Source organism: Cyprinus carpio, chromosome A1, assembly GCF_018340385.1.
Source record: "Cyprinus carpio isolate SPL01 chromosome A1, ASM1834038v1, whole genome shotgun sequence".
Classification (NCBI taxonomy): Eukaryota; Metazoa; Chordata; class Actinopteri; order Cypriniformes; family Cyprinidae; genus Cyprinus; species Cyprinus carpio.
The window spans coordinates 22,398,907-22,418,478 of NC_056572.1; the positions used below are offsets into that span (position 1 = coordinate 22,398,907).

Here is a 19,572-nt window from a genome sequence, read left to right on the forward strand (position 1 = left end):
CTGTCAAACTGTAATGACTTCACATAAAAGATTTGAGAATCTTAATGGATCTTGAATCTCTGTTCCAAATCCAAATATAATGCCACAATACTAAAGTCACCAGATTTGGCCCATTTCTTCATATCATGCAAACTTCTTAATATAGATCAGTGCTGTATTCTTCATAAAACTGAACTCTGAATGAATTCTAACAACTGAATAAAAATTAGGTTAAGAGCAGGAGATCTAAAAAGGAAGCAGCATCCTTATTATTTACCACCACACATACCTAGAAGAAACATTTTTTTCATAGGCATCTTCCCTGGCCTTTTTTGTGTCTTCAAGCTGGGTCTGCAGTCTGTCCAGGTGGTCTTCTTGATGAGCACAGCCCACATTAAGCTCCATGTTCTGCCTGTTTAAATATTCTTTGTCCTTCTGCATCAATGTTACAGACTGCTGCAGAGTGGCTACCTGCGGATAAAAGGAAAAAGAGGTGAGAAAGGGTTAAAGTAAGTAACAGGAGAAAATTTTTAACAGATTTATGTTGACATTTGGCTACCAACTGCCCCCATGGCTAGTGTGCCAGATATAAAATGTACGGTCATCCATGTCAATGGATAATACACTTCAAATATATTTTCAAATATATAGAGAAATTGTACCTTGCTCTCTAAACACATCATTTAAAGGGGTCATATGATGCGATTTCAATTTTTCCTTTCTCTTTGGAGTGTTACAAGCTCTTGGTGCATAAAGAAGATCTGTAAAGTGCCAAAGACTAAAGTCTCAAATCCAAAGAAAGATTCTTTATAAAAGTTAACACTCATCCACACCCTCCTAAAACCCCTCATTTAAACACGCCCCCACATCTCTACATCACTATGTGGGAAGATTTGCATAAAGCCGCCCAAATGTTCACGCAAAGAAAGAAGGTGTACCTTTTATTCTCGTTGTAGTATTGTTATTGCCGCCGCTGCCATGACGTATAGATGCTGTGTGTTTCACTGTGAAAGCGAAACTACTTTGTTTGGCCTTCCAAAAGAGGACGATATCTGCTTTGTCATGCCTGGAGCTGATCCGTGCTGGTCGCTGAGGAAATACATCAACTTTGCACTGTGTTTCACCAGTTGCTCCTTCGTAGAATCCGCCGGCCGCGCCGTTCTCAAGCTGCCTGCCTCTTCTCACTCAAGCCAGCCTTCGCTCACTCTAGGCTCACAATATGTCAAGGGGCATAACATTTCCATCTCACGATTGAGGTATTTGGCCTATCACAACGCACTGGATAGCTGGCCAATCAGAGCACACCTTGCTTTTCAGATCGATGAGCCTTGTAAAAATCAATGCGTTTCAGAAGGCGGGGCATCGAGGAGAAACAATAATGTACACCAAATGGAAAACAATATCAAACTCACAACCCTAAAGCCTCATAAACACATTTCATTACACCAAATACACAAAATAATGTTCTTTTTAGCAGCATCATGTGACCCCTTTATAAAGAAAATAAACTGAAACACTGTTTATCATCAGCTGGCAATCTCAGATGTTGATCATTTGAACAAGGCCCAATAAGTCAACTAAATAATTGGCCTAATGGATATGCTGGTCTGTCAGTAATCTTAAGAACACATTACCTCCTTATTTAGGTCATTCCTCTCTTTTGTCAAGGCAGTGTGTGTGAAGTCCAGCATTTCCAACTTCTTCCTTAACTCTCTAAACTCCGTTTCATACCCGTCTCTCTCTCTGTCTAAACAAAAAAAAAAAAAAAAAAAAAAAAAAAAATAATAAAATAATTAATAAAATATCACAAAACAACAACATCAAAAAACTAAACAAATAATGACTGCAATAATAATTTAATGAATCAAGCTCACAAAGGCTGCATTTATTTTATCAAACCGTAAAATCAGAACTAATGTGAAATGTTATTACAATTTAAAATAAGTGTTTACAATTTTTAATTGTAATTTATTCCTGTGATAACAAAGCTGAATTTTCAGCAGCTGTTACTCCAGACTTTAGTGTCACATGATCCTTCAAAAATCACATATATGCTAATTTGCTGCTCAAGAAACATTTATTATTACTATCTGTTTTGATTGATTGAACAGTTGCTACTAATTTTATGGAAAACAATGATCATTTATTTCAGGATTCTCTTCTTCTTTTTTTTTTTTTTTGCAACAATGTAAAAGTCTTTTGAATGGAGTGTACATGTGGACAGGCGATACTAAAATTAGGGCTGCCAATGCATTAAAATAATATTTTAATTAAATGATTTGAGCTCCATATAGCTGAGAGACTGTGTCCTGTGCTCACAGCTCCTTTTTCATTCTGTGTTGCCTGCTCTTGTGGTTTAAGAGGGTGCAATGCCTGTAGAAACAGCCGAGACTCACAAAGACAGTGCAGGACATTCCACTCACCGTTTGATTTTCTTATAGTTCTCTCGTTTGTAGTCTCCATCCTGAATAAGCTGCTTGGTGTCAGCAAGTTCCAGCGCGAGTCTCTGACAGCGGATTTCTAGTTCTGAGCGTGCTCTCCTCTCTTCCTCATAGCTCTGGTTAGGATATGGGAAATCAGCAATGTATATAAATAAGAAATAACAGCAGTAATGCCAGTAAGAAAGATTATTTCACAGTTGTCTGGAATACTTGTTTCTGCGCAAATTAGAACAGCCAATTTTTCAATTCAATTCAATTAAAGTTTATTTGTATAGCGCTTTTTACAATACAATTCATTGCAAAGCAACTTTACAGAAAAATGTTTATATATATATACATATATATATATATATATATATATATATATATATATACACATATATATCCCCCCTCCTCTTAAATGTACATAAATATATATATATATATATATATATATATATATATATATATATATATATATATATATAAAATCAAAATAGTTGCCATCTTGCAACTCAAAACTGCTTAAGCTATTAAAGTGGATTAAATGCTACATATGTCACCAGAGATAAGTCTGACGTTTTCATCAGAACATCCACATTTTGATTAAATCTTATGAGATCAAAACATTAGAAAAGATTAAACATAGAGATGAACTGAAATGGGTGAACTGTTCAAATAACTTTATAACATACATTTAAGAGGAGGGGGATTTTTTTATATATATATATATATATATATATATATATATATATATATATATATATATATATATATATATATATTAGCATTTTTATATATATACTTTTCTTCGATTTCACACTGAGACTGTAGTAAAAACAGTATCCAAAAAGAAAAGAAACATATTTTACACCTCCATTAGTGATCTAATTTGGTTACGATGACTGCCCAGATCCTCGTTCAGGTTAGTCTTTTTCACTTGCAGCTCAGTCACAAGAGCTCTCAGAGGGTTCACAACCTCGCAGAACCGAATCTATGTGGGGGGGGGGGGGGAGAATGGGGGGCATATGTACACACACACACATGCATTTGTGGTTTCGGGGACTCTCCATAGGCGTAATGGTTTTTATACTGTACAAACTGTATTTTCTATTGCCCTACACCAACCCTACACCTAAACCTGCCCCTTACAGAAAACTACTGGCAATTTTTTTATTTCATAAAACACTGTTTTGTATGTTTTTTAAGCCTTTTTTTTTATGGGGACACATTTGTGTCCTCATAAACCATGTTTACGTTGCAGTACCCATGTCATTATACACATTTGTGTCCTCATAAAAATGACCTAGATGATCAAAACTTTGCTGGAAGACCTGTTGTGCACAATCTACCACATGCCTTGTGTTGTTCATACTTTTTTTAGCAAGTAAAAGGTCTTTTTGCTTTAAAATCTTTACTAATTTTTAAAAAGTAAGAATAAATTGTATATTTCAAAATATTTCAAAATTAACTTTTACTGGACTACAGCAATGTAGCCGGTTTACCTGATTAAGCACTAGTACTTGATTAAGCATGTTCAGAAAAATCATATTAAAATGTGAGTATCAAATATGTCATATCAGGCTTTTGAGAAACGTTTATTTGTTCATCTTTCAAGCATAATTGTATTGCATTGCATTATATCTTTTGCATCCACAATAAAAATTACAGAGCTCTGATCACGAAACTAAGCATGTAAATGTCATCTTACTAAGACATTTTTTGGAGATTCAGAGTGACAGCTATTATGAATATGCATTTCATGTAAGTAATCTGTTATTCTGTTATAAAGATCTCGTTGATTTACATTACAAGCTATCAATTATCAAGCTATCTTATTTTTGGCCATAACAACATCTGCACCAAATAGTATATTTTTGCCTCTGAATAAAAGTGAGATGTTTTTTCCTTCCTTAAGTATGAGCTCCATATTCTTCCTATATCATACTATATGAGCCATATATAAGCCTGATGTATCAGATATGATGTATCAAAGCATAAAACAATTATGCAAAGTGTGCAAAGTACTTTTTATTTTGTATTTTGTCTAACGCTTCAATCAAGTGTTCAATTTAATTATTATAATCATATAAGCTTAGTTTCATTTGCATGACTCGAAATGGCTTACATTTTATGAGCTTAACATTCCAGGCCTGTTTTATCAGACCAATAAAAAAAAGCCACATTTTTCAGCCACTACCAAATTGACCACTTACAGATTGTACATCCCAACTTCCAAAGATCTTTTTCTCAGTAGAACTGTACCTGTCTTCATCCTGCTGTAGTTTGAGCTGTAGTCCAGACACAGAGCAAGCACCTGCTTCTGATGGAGAGCATCGTTCAGCCTTTCCTCCAGCTCTTCTATCTACACATGAAGGTGCAAAACACTTACAGGTGAACAAACACAGCTGAATTATTTACTTTAAAAACTATGTAGAGACTGGTTTTGTATTCATCAACCATTACCTTGGTAAGGTGGTCCACTTTGAGGTTGTCGATGAGCAGATTTTTTCTGTGACAGCTCTAGCTTCAGTTTTTGAAGGTTATGAAGCAGCTCTTTTCTTCCAGGAGCTGTTCTGTCACCTTCCCTGCACCATCTTTCTCATCCGAAGACGATATGTCCTGTCGTCTCCAGACTTATGTCCCCAGACTGGACGGAGCTGGAGATGTTTGTCGTGGCGTCTCTTGGCTTCTTCATCTCGACAAAGCTCCAGTCCAAGAGTCCTACCGACGTGTCATGTGAGGAAAGAAGACTGTTCTTCAAAGCTGGGAATGTAGCAGTCAAGAGACAGGATAGGAGCTCAGACGCTCAAGTGAAGAATTAACGGATGAGCGATGACAGCTGGACAAAGCAAGGAGGCAAATTTGTTTATTTCAGGTTAACCACCTGACTTTCACAGCCTCGTGACAAGAAAACACGACAAAGTAATCATTTGTGTGAGACATCAAAGTTTCAAATGTGTTATATTGGAAAAAGTGTTTTATGATTAAAACGGTAACTTATTTATCACACCGACTGTTGTTTTTTTAAGCGTCCCGCCTCCCATAGAAACAGCAACGGCTGATGACAGAGAAGAGAAGAGACGTTTGCGTCTGATTGAAAATAACGCGCCATCTATAGGATTCCGCCGGAACAGGACTCTTAATTTGAAAGTTTTCTAAAATTCAAGACCGGAAATAAGAGAATGTGTTTATTGTATCGTAGCGTATTTCCTGGATTTGTGAACGAATACATGTGTGTTTTATTATTACTTTTTCTGACACAATAATTTTTGCGATGTCTACTCAAAACATAATTGGACCCGCTTTGGCACCGACGATGGAAAAATGCAAAAATTATGATTCAGATGAAGAAGGCGCAGGTATGTTAACACATTACGTTACACAGCGTAGTAGCTGCTTTGTGAACTGCGAAATAATTCTTTTATTATTTCGTATTTGCAAATGCATAACAAGGCTGTTTGCCTTTAGATGTTTTCCCCCCTTTTTCTAACAACAGTCGTTTAGTTTTAACTGAAATATAAATTAATGCACAATAAATAATACATGTTGCCTCCAGTCATAGGTCCAGCTTTGCCTCCAAAATATAAAGCTTCAGAGTCCTCCAGCTCATGTGAAGACAGTGATCAAGAGGAGGTTGTGTTCAAGAGAGCCAAATACTCATCATCTAGGAACCGGCCTTCTTCAAAGTATTATACTTGATGGTTTTCCAATGTTTGGTCATAAATAAACCACTTTTGATATATGCAAATGATATTTATGTTGTGTTGGGAGATAGTCAACCTTATAAAGCATACTGTATCATATTTGATAAATAAATTCCAAAGGCCTCTAAATGATCAATATGATCCAAACCGCATGCTCTACTACATGCCTTCTGTCGTCTGATCTGTACTTGCTAAAAATGTTCAACTTAGGTTTACTTGATTGTCTTTTTCTTTTTTCCAAGAAAAGTCTATTTAAAATGTAAGTATGAAATCTGATCCATCAGGCTTTTGAGAAACGTTTATTTGTTAATTTCTCAATCAACATTGTACTGCATTGCATTATGTTTTGCCTCCACAATAAAAATTAAAGATCCTTGATCACAAAACTAAGCATTTAAATATCCCCTTAAGATATGGAGTGGTAGCTGATATTTATGTGCAATTTTTTTTCTTTTTTGTGGTTACATTTTTTGTGGTTCTTTAACAGCAGGAGGGGCAACGTGAAAGATGAGATTGATATAAAGCAAGTTGATATGGATGAGGAGGAGGATGATGATGGTTTCTTTGGTCCAGCTCTTCCCCCAGGATATCAAAAGCGAGACAAATCACCAGAAGGGTAATAAACACTTGATAATAGTATCCCACATTATCATTTGTAGAGCAATTTCAGCATCCCAATCTAAGTCGTAGATGAACTACATTTTGCATCTCTAGGCCACCTTTACTAGGACCTGCACTCCCTCCAGGATTTAAAAATCAAGATGAGGATGAAGATGATGATGAAGATGCAAAAGATGATACCAGAGGGATTTTAGGACCAGCTTTACCACCAGGATATCAAAATCAAGACAGATCTCCTGAACGGTAACAGGAATTGACATTATTACTACTCTAAACATTTTTTGTTGTGTAGAGTTGGTAGTATCACACACACATAGTATCATATTTATTCTAATTTTACATGCAAATGTATGTTGATATATGTTTTTTCCCCCTCTTGTCTGCAGACCACCTGTAGGACCTGCTCTACCTCCAGGCTTTAAAAGACAAGATGCAGATGCAGATGAAGAGGAGGGAAAAGAAGATGCTAGAGGGTTTTTAGGACCAGCTCTACCGCCAGGTTATACACCAGCAGTCTCAAGCGGTGAAGAAGAAGATGATGATGATGATGATGATGATGATTATGTCATTGGACCCATGCCATCAAAAGGACCATCCCAGGACTCTGTGGCGTTGGACATTGAAAGAAGAGCTCAAAGAATGAAGGACAAACTTACAGGAGTGGATGTAAGTAAGGAATTGTAAGGAATTGATTAAAATACATAAATGTAATCAATATTTTTTTAATCTATTAATTCATCTAGTATTATTATTATTAATTATTTACTATATTATTATTTGTTTTTGTATATTGTATATTTCTTCTTACTTTTGACCTTTTACATACTTCATACCTCAGGACAAGTCATTTTGCTGTTCTTGTACAAGGACAAAAAAGAACTTGACTGATTCGTTTTGTTCAACGTTAAAAGAGATGTTGATTTTTATTTTCCAATGTGTGGGCAGACTAAACAATCTCGGACTCTTCTGCTTTTAGACTGGCCCCAAAGTGGTCCGAGAGAGCTGGATGACCGAGTTGCCTCCTGAGCTGCAGCATGTGGGCCTGGAAGCACGAACCTTTAAGAAAAAATCAGGCCCTGAGAACAAAGACCGCTCAATTTGGACTGACACGCCCGCTGACCGTGAGCGAAAAGCTAGGGTGAGTTAGCGATAGATGTAATTGAGTTCAGATGTGAAATGCGGGGATTGTTGTGGAGAGTCATCATAGAATTTCCAGTGATGTCATATGTGATTTTGCAGGTGATACAAGCTTTGTATTTTGGCACTGGGTTTTGGAAAAGAGGGATTTCAGGGATTGTTGGAAATTCCCTTCTTGTTTGTCTTGCTTAGGAGCGACTAGAGGCTAAGGAAAAAGGTGAATCTGCCAAGGATGATGGACCTTGTCTGCCTCAGAAAGAGCTTGAGATGGCTGAAAAAGTTTCCAAATATAATGTAAGTTCAGTTAAATCCAGCTTTGAGATTTATTACAAATTGCACTTGAATGATTCAAGTCAACAAATATATATATATATATATATATATACTCTGATGGACCACACTTTTTAGTTTGCTGCATGCAGCTGTGACTGCTTTAGTATAAAAATGTGAATTTCAGTCTCAGAATGCCCATCTCTTTTTAGGAATCCAAGCGTGGTGAATCTCTCATCAGTATACACACTAAGAAGATGAAAAGAAAAGCTAAGGAGGATGCTTCAAAGCCTGTGGAAAGAAGAGCCTTCGACAGAGACACCGACCTCCAAGTCAATCGGTTTGATGAGGCTCAAAAAAAAGCTTTGCTCAAGAAGTCACAAGAGCTGAACACCCGCTTTTCACACAGCAAAGACCGCATGTTCCTGTGAGGGACATTCAGCAAATGTATCTCGTTGTCAAGGAAGGTTGTACTGCATTGGAATCATTGCAGCATCATCTTCATCAAAACATTATGTGCTTTGTTGACCATTACATGTAAGATTTAGAGGACCTCCTGAATTTGTCTTTTATATGCCAATGTCTAATTGTAAGAGATAATGCATTAAAATGTCTATAATTTTGTGACTTCTAAAAGTTTTTAGTCTGCCTTTGTAGTACTATGTAATGAATACATAAGTATTATAGTTTATACCCACTGATATCCTTTTGTTCCCCTGAATTCTGACAGTTTTATGTTTTTGGGTCATGTATTGTTTACTAGAGTGCTCACAGAATATTCCAAGTTCAGATCACATGAACTTCACCTCAAAAATAAAAGAAAGAAAGAACGAAATAATTTATATTTTCCTTCATGAAGCGAAGACTAGCCTATTTTAGGACCATTAAAACTTTTTGTTGTCATAACACTTCAGCCCAAATTATAATTACCTTGATAAAAAATAATAATAAAAAAAACACTTTATGCTAACAAATTAAATTCTAAAGCATGTGTGTCTATATATATATATACTTTGATTTATGCATCTGTCAGTTTTACCTGTGCATTACACTATTACTATATTACATTAATGAGAATCAACATTCATAATGATATTTGATTCATATTGATTTCTGAAAGCTTTAGACTATAAAACTGTATTAATAAAATCATAGCCATATGTAACTGTCTAGAGCTGGTAATTTATAAATAATACAAATCAATTACAAATTATGTTGGATAAAAGGTCTATTTTAACCCCTTATAGTAGGGTTTATTTTTTTTATTTATTTTTTTTTATTTATTTTTATATTTTTTGGAAGGAGAGGGCACATCTATACTGTTCTGCTTAGGGCACCCATTTGGCCAGCAGCGGCCCTAGATGCTATCAAAATTGTAAAGTGTCATAATTCCTGTGAATAAATACCTCTAAAAAAATAACTTGTTCTCTTCTAAATAAGTCGGTTGCATTAACCAGAAATGAGAGCAGTTTCTAAATAAAATGAGAAAGGGACGTAGAAAATATCTCCTTGATATCTTAAAATCTCCTACTCTAACTCTACTATTACTGGATGAGCTAACAAAAAGAAAATGCGTGTTTATTTATTGACTGTTCCTCCAAATCGCGGATTTTGTAACTGCGTAACATCTGCATTAACCAACGCGCGTTTTTGTCCTAACGGGCTACCGTACAACCGGCTCTGCTGTTGATAGTGCGTTAGCTAACGAGTTTGTTGCGTGAAAGAGGTGCACTAAATCCACATGAAATAGCCAGAATAGAAATATTTAAACTATTAACAAGCATGTCAGACAAAGGAGAGGTGGATTTAACCGGGGCAAAGCAGAACACAGGTGTATGGCTGGTCAAAGTAAGTGTTTTAAAATAGCTCAATGATGAATAGCTACAGATAGTTGTACATGGCTTTAGCTTCTAGAAATACCTCGCTTGGCAATATGGTTTAGATGTTGTGCAGGTTAATTATTAAAACCATATTAAAGGCATTGTTTTAAACCTATGTTTTCATACACTTCATAAAGGTCCCAAAGTATTTGTCACAGCAATGGACCAAAGCAACAGGGAGAGGAGAAGTTGGAAAGCTCCGAATATGCAAGTATGTAGCAATAATAGGTATCATCTACATGTGATGGACGTTAATTCAAAACATTAATATTCTTACAATTGTTGTTGTTTGTGCAGGAATCAAGGCAAAGCGGAGGTAGCTAGTATGTCCTTAAACATTCAGTGTTTTATATTTGAGTCTTGTGTCTTGAAGTGGATTGAGTGTTCTTCTGATTGATTGACAGGTGTCTTTCACACTCAATGAGGAGCTGACCACCGTGGACACTATTGGGGAGAAATCCTCCATGGTGCGGGCCCCTAGAGAGCATCCATTCACTCTGCAGACGGTCGGTGGACAGACTCTGGCTGTTTTTACTGAAAACTCTTCAGGTGAGAACCAGGATGTCACTTAATGCAATTCTGTGAACTGCTGTGCCTTTAAAAGATGTGAAGATAAAGTACAAAATCAGTTGTTAATTGATGAGAATGTTCATGAAGCGTTATATTGTAAAAAGTGCATTATAACAAGCGCAAAAATATAAATATAAACTCAGTAAATATAATAACCATTATTCTTTATAAAGTCAATTTACAAAAAATGCTGACTAATTGTTTGATCATTACTATTGTTTAATATTATGTTTAAATCTTTAGAGTTTGATTTTAAGAGCATTTTTACTTTTTTATGATAAAGACAGAGTTTTAGTACTTTTTGGGGACATGATTTGATGTCCAACGTAAAATAATTTCAGAACCGCTCGATTAGAATACATGGAAGCTGTAAGTCACTTAAGAACAGTCTGCATTTACTTTAAATTGTAACAAATGTTTAGCACGTGCAGGATGAAGATGCAACAGCCAGTGTGTTATAATAGGAAATAAATAGAAACATTTGCTAATTTAGTAGTTATAGCACAAAATGTAAAATAATTTACATAAAATGTTAAGGCTCCTTTTCTGGGTAAAATTCTTTTACAGAATTTATAAATGTCTTTTGATATTTTTATTTATATCTTTCTTTATATAAAGAATCAACTGTTCTATTTAAAATTGTATTTGGACAGTTTAGTTGAATAACTGAATTATAGATGACAGACAAGGCAGAATTCATTTGAAAGGTACATTTATTATACGACTTATGCACAGCGTATGGATATATATGTTACGCCCCATGGCTCGAAAAGGACGTAACAAAAACGGGGACAAACAAGTAACTGCGAATAACATAAAATTATTAACAAAATAGAACTAAACAGAAAGAAACAGTGTAGCATGAAGCAGTCAGGAATCAGTGGCGTAAAGTTAAGTGAATGCATGAGAGTGTAATGGTCTGTAGTAGTGTTGGATGCATCAACCAAAACAAGGTCCAAACGAAACCAAGCCCAAAATGCAGATCGCAGCTCGCCCCTGGCCAGTTGTCATATTGCTTTTTAAAAGGCAAGACAGGAAACCAACAGCAGGTGTCCTCGATGAACCCATCAGAGAGCAATGAGCTGGAAGGCGGAGCAACACCACAATTCAACCCAGGGATGACGCACACAACACATGGGTCGTCACAATATACATATTTAATTGCCCATATTTTAATTGAAAATATTCATAATAATAGCAATAACACTACGAAGTGAATGATTTCACTCAACCTATATATTTTAATGAAAAGCAGAGATGTCTGAAATAGAAGACTATAATGAAGACTATAATGTTAGTTATTTACATATTAATAAAAGTTATTATAAAGTATCATAGTTTTATTTCTTTCCTGTTAACTGAACTTTTGCTTTCAAACAGCTCATTTGGTAAGTCTTTCCGTGCCATCTCTGGGATTTCCTGTACAAACTTCAGTTGCCTCATACTCTTTTCCTCCAGTTCTGTTTAATTTCTCTTGTTACTCTTTGTCTGTTGTGTGAGATGAATCAGATATTAGGTTGTAATAGCTTTCATCTGGTCTCTCAAGCTTTTGCAGTTGCTAACCTCTGCTTCTCAATCAGTGTATGTGATTGTGGTGTTTTAATGGTAGAAGACAATAGAATGGGCCTTCAAATATCACTGATTTAGGAAACCAAATCTACTCACTGCTTTAATTATCCCTTGATTAATGTGGAGTTTTGTTTTGTAGCTTGGGTGTCTGTGCATGACCTGTATAGTTTCTATGCTAACTCTTGTTTTTCTGTTGTGAAAGTGAGGATTTCTTTAGTTGTTGTAAAGGTGCTTGAGTTCCAAAGCCTGGTCACTTCTCTTCTGTTAAGTGTCCAGTTGTTCAAAAATGAGGCTGAATTAAAAACATGTATTAGTCGTAATAAATTTTTTATATATATATATATATATATATATATATATATATATATATATATATATATATATATATATATATATATATATATATATATATATATATAGTACAGGTCAAAAGTTTGGAAACATTACTATTTTTAATGTTTTTGAAAGAAGTCTCTTCTGCTCATCAAGCCTGCATTTATTTTTGTTTAAAAAATACAGAAAAAAACAGTAATATTGTGAAATATTATTACAACTTAAAATAATAGTTTTTCTATTTGAATATATTTTAAAAAAAAAAAAAAAAATTATTCCTGTGATGCAAAGCTGAATTTTCAGCATCATTACTCCAGCCTTCAGTGTCACATGTAACATCCAGTCTATCACATGATCATTTAGAAATCATTCTAATATTCTGATTTATTATGAGTGTTGGAAACAGTTCTGCTGTCTAATATATTTGATGAATAAAAGGTTAAAAAGAACTGCATTTATTCAAAATAAAAAAAGAAAAAAAATTACTGACCCCAAATTACTGACCAGTAGTGTATATTATTATTATTAATTTTTTTTTTATTTTTTTTTTTTTTTACTTTTTATTCATCAAAGTATCCTAAAAAAGTATCACATGTTCTGGAAAAATATTAAGCAGCAGAACTGTTTCCAACTTTGATAATGAATCATCATATTAGAATGATTTCTAAAGGATCATGTGATAATGATCCTAAAAATTCAGCTTTGAATCACATAAATAAATAATAATTTAAAGTATAATAAATTTAAAAACAATTATTTTAAATTGTAATAATATATCACAATATTACATGTTTTTTCTGTATTTTTGATCAAATAAATGCAGGCTTGATGAGCAGAAGAAACTTCTTTCAAAAACATTAAAAATAGTAATGTTTCCAAACTTTTGACCTGTAGGATCATATATATATATGGTACTTTTTATTATTAATATTCTGCATTTACTTGCTCAAAAAAGGAAGCAATATTGTGAATATTATAAAAATCTTTCTTACACTAACTTTTATAATACATTTTAAATTGTAATTTATTCCTGTAATGGCAAAGCTGAATTTTAGCTTGATATTTTTTGCTGAAACTGTTATGCTTTTTTGTTGTTGCTGTTGTCAGGGTTCCTACGCAGTTTGGAAAAGTATGGAATTTGATTTGAATAATTTCCAGGTCTGGAAGAGTATGGAAAAAAGAAAGCAGAATATGGAAACATATTTGCATTTCCAGACTTTAGTTTTTTTTATAATAGAAAATTATAAATTTAATGAAAATTATCATGCAAGAAGTGTGTTTTCATGGCAGCTGTTTAGTCCTTCTTTAGTGACTGTCAAACACGACTGAATGAATTCAAGGTGCACTTCATTCATTATGCAAAAATACAGGTTATATTGCAGTTTTTTTCTCAGGATATTCTTAGCACCATATTACAGAGCGTTTAAAAGTACCTTTGCAAAAATATACAGCTTTTCTTGTGCGCATGATACACCATTAAAGTTGGCATATTGGACAGTGCACACTGATCCATCTATTGCACCATCAACCCATTTTGTGTGTGGTTTGGCTGCCACAGAGAAGACTGTGCATTAAAGCAGACTTAAAGGGTTAGTTCACCCAAATATTAAAATTATGTCATTAATGACTCACCCTCATGTCGTTCCAAACCCGTAAGACCTCCGTTCATCTTCGGAACACAGTTTAAGATATTTTAGATTTAGTCCGAGAGCTTTCAGTCCCTCCATTGAGAATGTATGTACGGTATACTGTCCACGTCCAAAAGAGTAATAAATACATCTTCAAAGTAGTCCATGTGACATCAGAGGGTCCGTTAGAATTTTTTGAAGCATCGAAAATACATTTTGGTCCAAAAATATCAAAAACTACGACTTTATTCAGCATTGACTTCTCTCCCGGGTCTGTTATGAGCGCGTTCACCTCACATCCGGTTCGCGAACGAATCACTCGATGTAACCGGATCTTCTTGAACCAGTTCAACAAATCGAACTGAATCGTTTGAAACGGTTCGCGTCAACAATAAGCATTAATCCACCAATGACTTAAGCTGTTAACTTTTTTAACATGGCTGACACTCCCTCTGAGTTCAAAATAAATCAATATCCCGGAGTAATTCATTTACTCAAACAGTACACTGACTGAACCGAGCCAGATAACGAACGAAACATTGACTCGTTCTCGAGTCAAGAACCGGTTGCATCGGTTTTCGGATCACCGGTAGTGATGGGAAGTTCGGTTCTTCTCCGCGAACCGGTTCTTTCGGACAGTTTGATTCAATAAACCGGTTGCCGAAAACGGTTCACCCAGTTCTTTTGCGCTCGACGTAATGACTTCATTGGCGATGATTGCCCTTGATTGAAGCCTTCGGTTTACCCGCGCTCATAACATTAGCACAGAATCGGTTCAGAATCAATCACCAAAAGAACCAGTTCAGTTCAGACGCACTGTGTGTCAGTCTGAATCACGCATGCGCAGTATCATCAGCTCTTCGGTTCTCAAATCGGACGGACGCGTCCGACAGAAACGGGTCTTGACTCGAGAACGAGTCAATTTTTCATCCGTCATCTGGCTCGGTTCAGTCAGTGTACTGTTTGAGTAAATGAATTACTCCGGGATATTGGTTTATTTGAACTCAGAGGGAGTGTCAGCCATGTTAAAAAAGTTAACAGCTTAAGTCATTTGTGGATTAATGCTTATTGTTGACGCAAACCTTTTCAAACGATTCAGTTCGATTTGGTGAACTGGTTCAAGAAGATCCGGTTACATCGAGTGATTCGTTCGCGAACCGGATGTGAGGTGAACGCGCTCATAACAGACCCGGGAGAGAAGTCAATGCTGAATAAAGTAGTAGTTTTTGATATTCTTGGACCAAAATGTATTTTCGATGCTTCAAAAAATTCTAACGGACCCTCTGATGTCACATGGACTACTTTGAAGATGTTTTTATTACCTTTCTGGACGTGGACAGTATACCGTACATACATTCTCAATGGAGGGACAGAAAGCTCTCGTACTAAATCTAAAATATCTTATACTGTCTTCCGAAGATGAACGGAGGTCTTACGGGTTTGGAACGACATGAGGGTGAGTCATTAATGACATAATTTTAATATTTGGGTGAACTAACCCTTTAAGGCCTTGAAATATGACGTACTGCCCCTACCAAAAGCCAGATTTTAAACAATTTTTTATTTTAATATATGTACAATACCAGTCTTTTTATAGACCATTGAACTTGGCAAATAGGGCAATGCACACAGCCATATTATTATTATTATTATTATTAGCTCATTACATGTCATGGTTTCCTTGATACCACAGAGGATGTTAAAGTGTACATTAGGCCTTGCTATTAGAGGTACTGCCCTAAGGAAAACTAAATTTTGAGCAAATAGATCTCTTATTAAATCATGTTCATCCATGCTTTAGTTTTCTTTACAGAAGGATGGCAGTGACGCACAAAGAAAATGGGTTATAGTTTATTAAACTAGAAAATGCGTAAGCAAGCAAAATATTCCAGTGCGCGTGTGAGTAGTTTCTCAAGGGCATGAAGAACTTTCTTGTGTGCTTGCACAAGTCTGTATGTATGTTTGTAATAAAACCAATAAAAAAAAAAAAATTAAAAACTGAGAAAATACAAATATTTACATAAGACTCAAGACTACTATATACAAAATATAAAGCTGAAATAATGCTGTATGAACTGTTGTTTAAATATGGTCTGAAAATCTACTGAGAGGTTTGGAATTTTGAATTTTGAAATGGAAAATGTATAGGAACCCTGTGTTTTTATTTTTTATTTTAGTTTTTTACTGCCACTTTTAATTACTTTAATGCATCGTTAAATAGTATTAATGTTATTAGTATTAAGTATTAATTTCTTCACGCAAAACAATCCTGACCCCAAACTATTTGGTAGTGAACATGTTTTTTTTTGTTGTTATGATAAATCCACCATTTTATATGAATCTCCACATCCTTGAAGACAGGGTAGGGACCTTTGGTTTGTGGATTTTGGATTAATTTAGATCAATTTCCTCAATGGTTTCAGTAAAACTAACTCATGAAACTGACTGATCAGAGGTTCTGTGTGGCTTGTTGGTCAAATCTGCGTTGTCTGTGCGTTTGCTTTCGCTGACTGCTGTGTAAGAAGCTGGCGTGAGGCTTGGCCTGCCGTGATTACTTTGGCATGTACTCCCCCTTGTTCTCATGTTGCCATCCCTCTCGTAGGGCAGTCAGATGCCGAGGCCGGCGGCTCAGGTACAGGCCCAGGTGAGTGCTCACCGTCGCCCCCTGCTTGAGTGGAGGTCCAGGATATAATGATCTAATGACCTTTGATTTGACAATCAGCCAACAAAAAAAAAGCATTTAGAAATGCTTTCTGTGACCTAATTTAAAGAATTGGTGTATTTAAAATTTCACAGCCTGGAGCAGCGAATGTACAGAATGCACTGTTGGCCTCTCGCTGCTGATGTAATGACTGAGCAGTAATGGGCTGTGTGTTGCAGCAGCGATTGCATACTTACAACTGTCATTGAGTATTAATGTCTCTCTTCTCTCACAAAGATAAAATTGCACTGGAAGGATTGGTGGTGCAGAGAGCTGAATGCAGACCAGCTGTCAGTGAAAACTACATGAAACTAAAGAAGTATGTTTAGAATATGCACACTAGTTCTGTTCCAAAATTGAGTGAAATACCTACACAGAAAGCATGATAAATTCTCATAGAAACTCATAAGGGATTAATTTCTGTGTGCCACACAAATATCCTGAACTCACAACACTAGCAAGTGACCACTAACCTAACTCTAGACCTTAAAAGAAAACTTTTTTTTGCATTTTTAAAGAGAGAAAGATTAGGTCTATACAGGTCCACACACAATCTATTTCAAGACCTGTGATGACTGATACATAAAGTTCATTATGCTTATGGCCAGCACTCATAAAGTATGTTGTGTTATTTTGCAGACTGCAGATCGAGGAGTTATCTAAACCCATGAGGTTCTCTCAACAGCTCGACAAAGCAGTTACCACCAACTACAAACCGGTGGCTAATCACGCCTATAATGTAGGTCAAGCTTTTTCATCGTCCAAAAGATGTCGGAAGTATCTGATATGCAGTTGATCGTTGATGCACACTCTGTTTGTTCCTCTTTTTTTTTTTCCTCAGCTGGACTATGAAAGGAAGAAGAAAGAAGAAGGGAAGAGGGCACGAGCAGATAAACAGCAGGTGCTGGACATGTTGTTCTCTGCTTTTGAGAAGCATCAGTATTATAACATTAAGGATCTGGTGGACATCACAAAACAGCCTGTGGTGAGTTACTTTGCAGTAACACTATGTAATAGACTACTGTTCCGAAGTTTTTTTTTTTGTCATTGTATTTTTTTTTTTATGTTTGAAAGAAGTCTATTTTCACAAAGCTGCATTTATTTGATCAAAAATACAGTAAAGCAGTAATATTGTGAAATATTCTAACTAATTAAATAACTGTTTTCAGTTTGAATCTATTGTAAAATGTACAATTTATTAAAAAAAAAATTCATATAATGGCAAAGCCATCAGTGTCACATGATCCTTCAGAAATAATTTTAATATGCTAATATGGTGCTCAAGAAATATTTCTTAATATTATCAATGATGAAAACAGTTGCACTCCTTAATATCTTCTTGCATCAATTGAGAACCATGATATATATATTTTTTCACGATTTCTTAAAAAAAGTTTAATTAAAGAAATTATTGAAAGTAGAAATATTCTGTCACGATGTAAAAGAATTTACTGTCATTTTCGATTAATTTAATGCATGCTTGATGAACCTTAGTGTTCACTACAGGGCTGCCTATTAAGTCTCCCTTTCTTGTTGTCTAGATTTATTTGAAGGAGATTCTTAGAGACATTGGCATATACAATGTCAAAGGCACCCACAAGAACACCTGGGAACTCAAACCAGAGTACAGACACTACCAGAACGAAGAGAAGAGCGACTGATCATTTTCAAAGCTTGTTACCATTGGACTCTGGGTGGCTATGAAAAGCCAACTTCCCCATTAAGTTCAAAATGTTGTTTCTGGATAATTTCTTCAAGGATGATTCGGTTGTTTTTAGAGGTGCATCAGAAAACTATGTGGCATTTTATAATGCTAAGCAGTTTTTTTATGTTTGTTATATTGAGTGATTCCCATGAAGAAAAAAAAAAACTAGTTTTCAAATCTTCAGTCATCTGAAAATGAAAAGAATCTTCATGTCATGTATAAAACAGTGATGCTGGATTTTTTCTTATTTAAAGAAACATTGATAGAATTATGGTAAACAATTGTTTTATTCAGATTTAGTTTTCTGATTGAAACTTATTTTAGATGGTATTTTGTGTTCTTAAATGCTCTTGAAATAAAGGTTTTTGTACAAAATAAAATTATTCCACGTATGATTTTTTTTTTTTTACAATTCACAGCAGGACTGGGGTTAAATATTTAAATAGTTAAGTTTAAAATATTTAAGCTCAGATAAACGATTTAATATCAGAAACATTTGATTTGTTAAAAGTGAAGTGTGACCATTATGAAAGCAAAATTTATGGCAATGTGTTTATGAAAAAAAAACAGCTTTTAGGCTTTGTAGCCACCAGAACTAATGATAATGTGCACCAGCAAATCTACTATCTCTTCGAAAATTCTGTAGGTAGCTGGTTCGGGTTACAAATGATACCAACAAACTGGATAAGCATTAAAAGTGTATATGGGTGGGACGTCTGCAGGACATAAAAGATCAGCCTGAATAATTGCAAGGCTCAACAGGGGTGAAGCTCAACACTACACAGCATTGTTATGCATTTGGCATTCTCTATACTGATGCTAAAGATACATTCATGTGCTTATCAGGGACTTCAAAGACTATTCACAACACCACTTTCACATGCAAATGTCAGACACACCCATCTTCACCCAAAACCCATCTGAATAAGCCACAACTGTTTGCTCACACAAATGCACTGTTATTATAATCTGTAACTTAGCATAACTTTTGTCTAAACTCCTAATTGTGGCATTTAAACGTTTGCTTTTGTTGTAAAGTTTGGAATTACTTT

The 19,572-nt window shown here is 35.1% G+C and overlaps 2 protein-coding genes and 1 pseudogene across 7 annotated transcripts; 2 read left to right on the plus strand and 1 right to left on the minus strand.

Moving 5' to 3' along the window:
- Positions 1-5,484, minus strand: part of LOC109103495 — a 31,755-nt pseudogene extending 26,271 nt beyond the window's left edge.
- Positions 5,485-5,562: 78 nt separating this feature from the next.
- Positions 5,563-8,969, plus strand: LOC109103088 (GPALPP motifs-containing protein 1-like). Of its 5 annotated transcripts, none has more exons than XM_042757729.1 (8): positions 5,563-5,761; positions 5,959-6,088; positions 6,597-6,722; positions 6,821-6,970; positions 7,114-7,393; positions 7,704-7,865; positions 8,057-8,158; positions 8,347-8,969. In XM_042757729.1, the coding sequence occupies exons 1-8, from the start codon at positions 5,677-5,679 to the stop codon at positions 8,563-8,565; spliced, it is 1,254 nt and encodes a 417-aa protein (XP_042613663.1). In that variant the 5' UTR covers positions 5,563-5,676; the 3' UTR covers positions 8,566-8,969. The 5 variants fall into 5 exon arrangements, with proteins under 5 accessions (XP_042613663.1, XP_042613682.1, XP_018971961.1 ...); XM_042757748.1 differs by having other exon boundaries at positions 5,992-6,088; XM_019116416.2 differs by having other exon boundaries at positions 5,564-5,761; positions 6,594-6,722.
- Positions 8,970-9,776: 807 nt separating this feature from the next.
- LOC109103095 (general transcription factor IIF subunit 2-like) lies at positions 9,777-18,708 on the plus strand. Of its 2 annotated transcripts, XM_019116429.2 has the most exons (9): positions 9,777-9,982; positions 10,152-10,225; positions 10,312-10,330; positions 10,419-10,563; positions 16,717-16,758; positions 17,053-17,134; positions 17,455-17,554; positions 17,657-17,800; positions 18,357-18,708. In XM_019116429.2, the coding sequence occupies exons 1-9, from the start codon at positions 9,917-9,919 to the stop codon at positions 18,474-18,476; spliced, it is 792 nt and encodes a 263-aa protein (XP_018971974.2). In that variant the 5' UTR covers positions 9,777-9,916; the 3' UTR covers positions 18,477-18,708. The 2 variants fall into 2 exon arrangements, with proteins under 2 accessions (XP_018971974.2, XP_042613754.1); XM_042757820.1 differs by lacking the exon at positions 16,717-16,758.
- Positions 18,709-19,572: the final 864 nt, after the last annotated feature.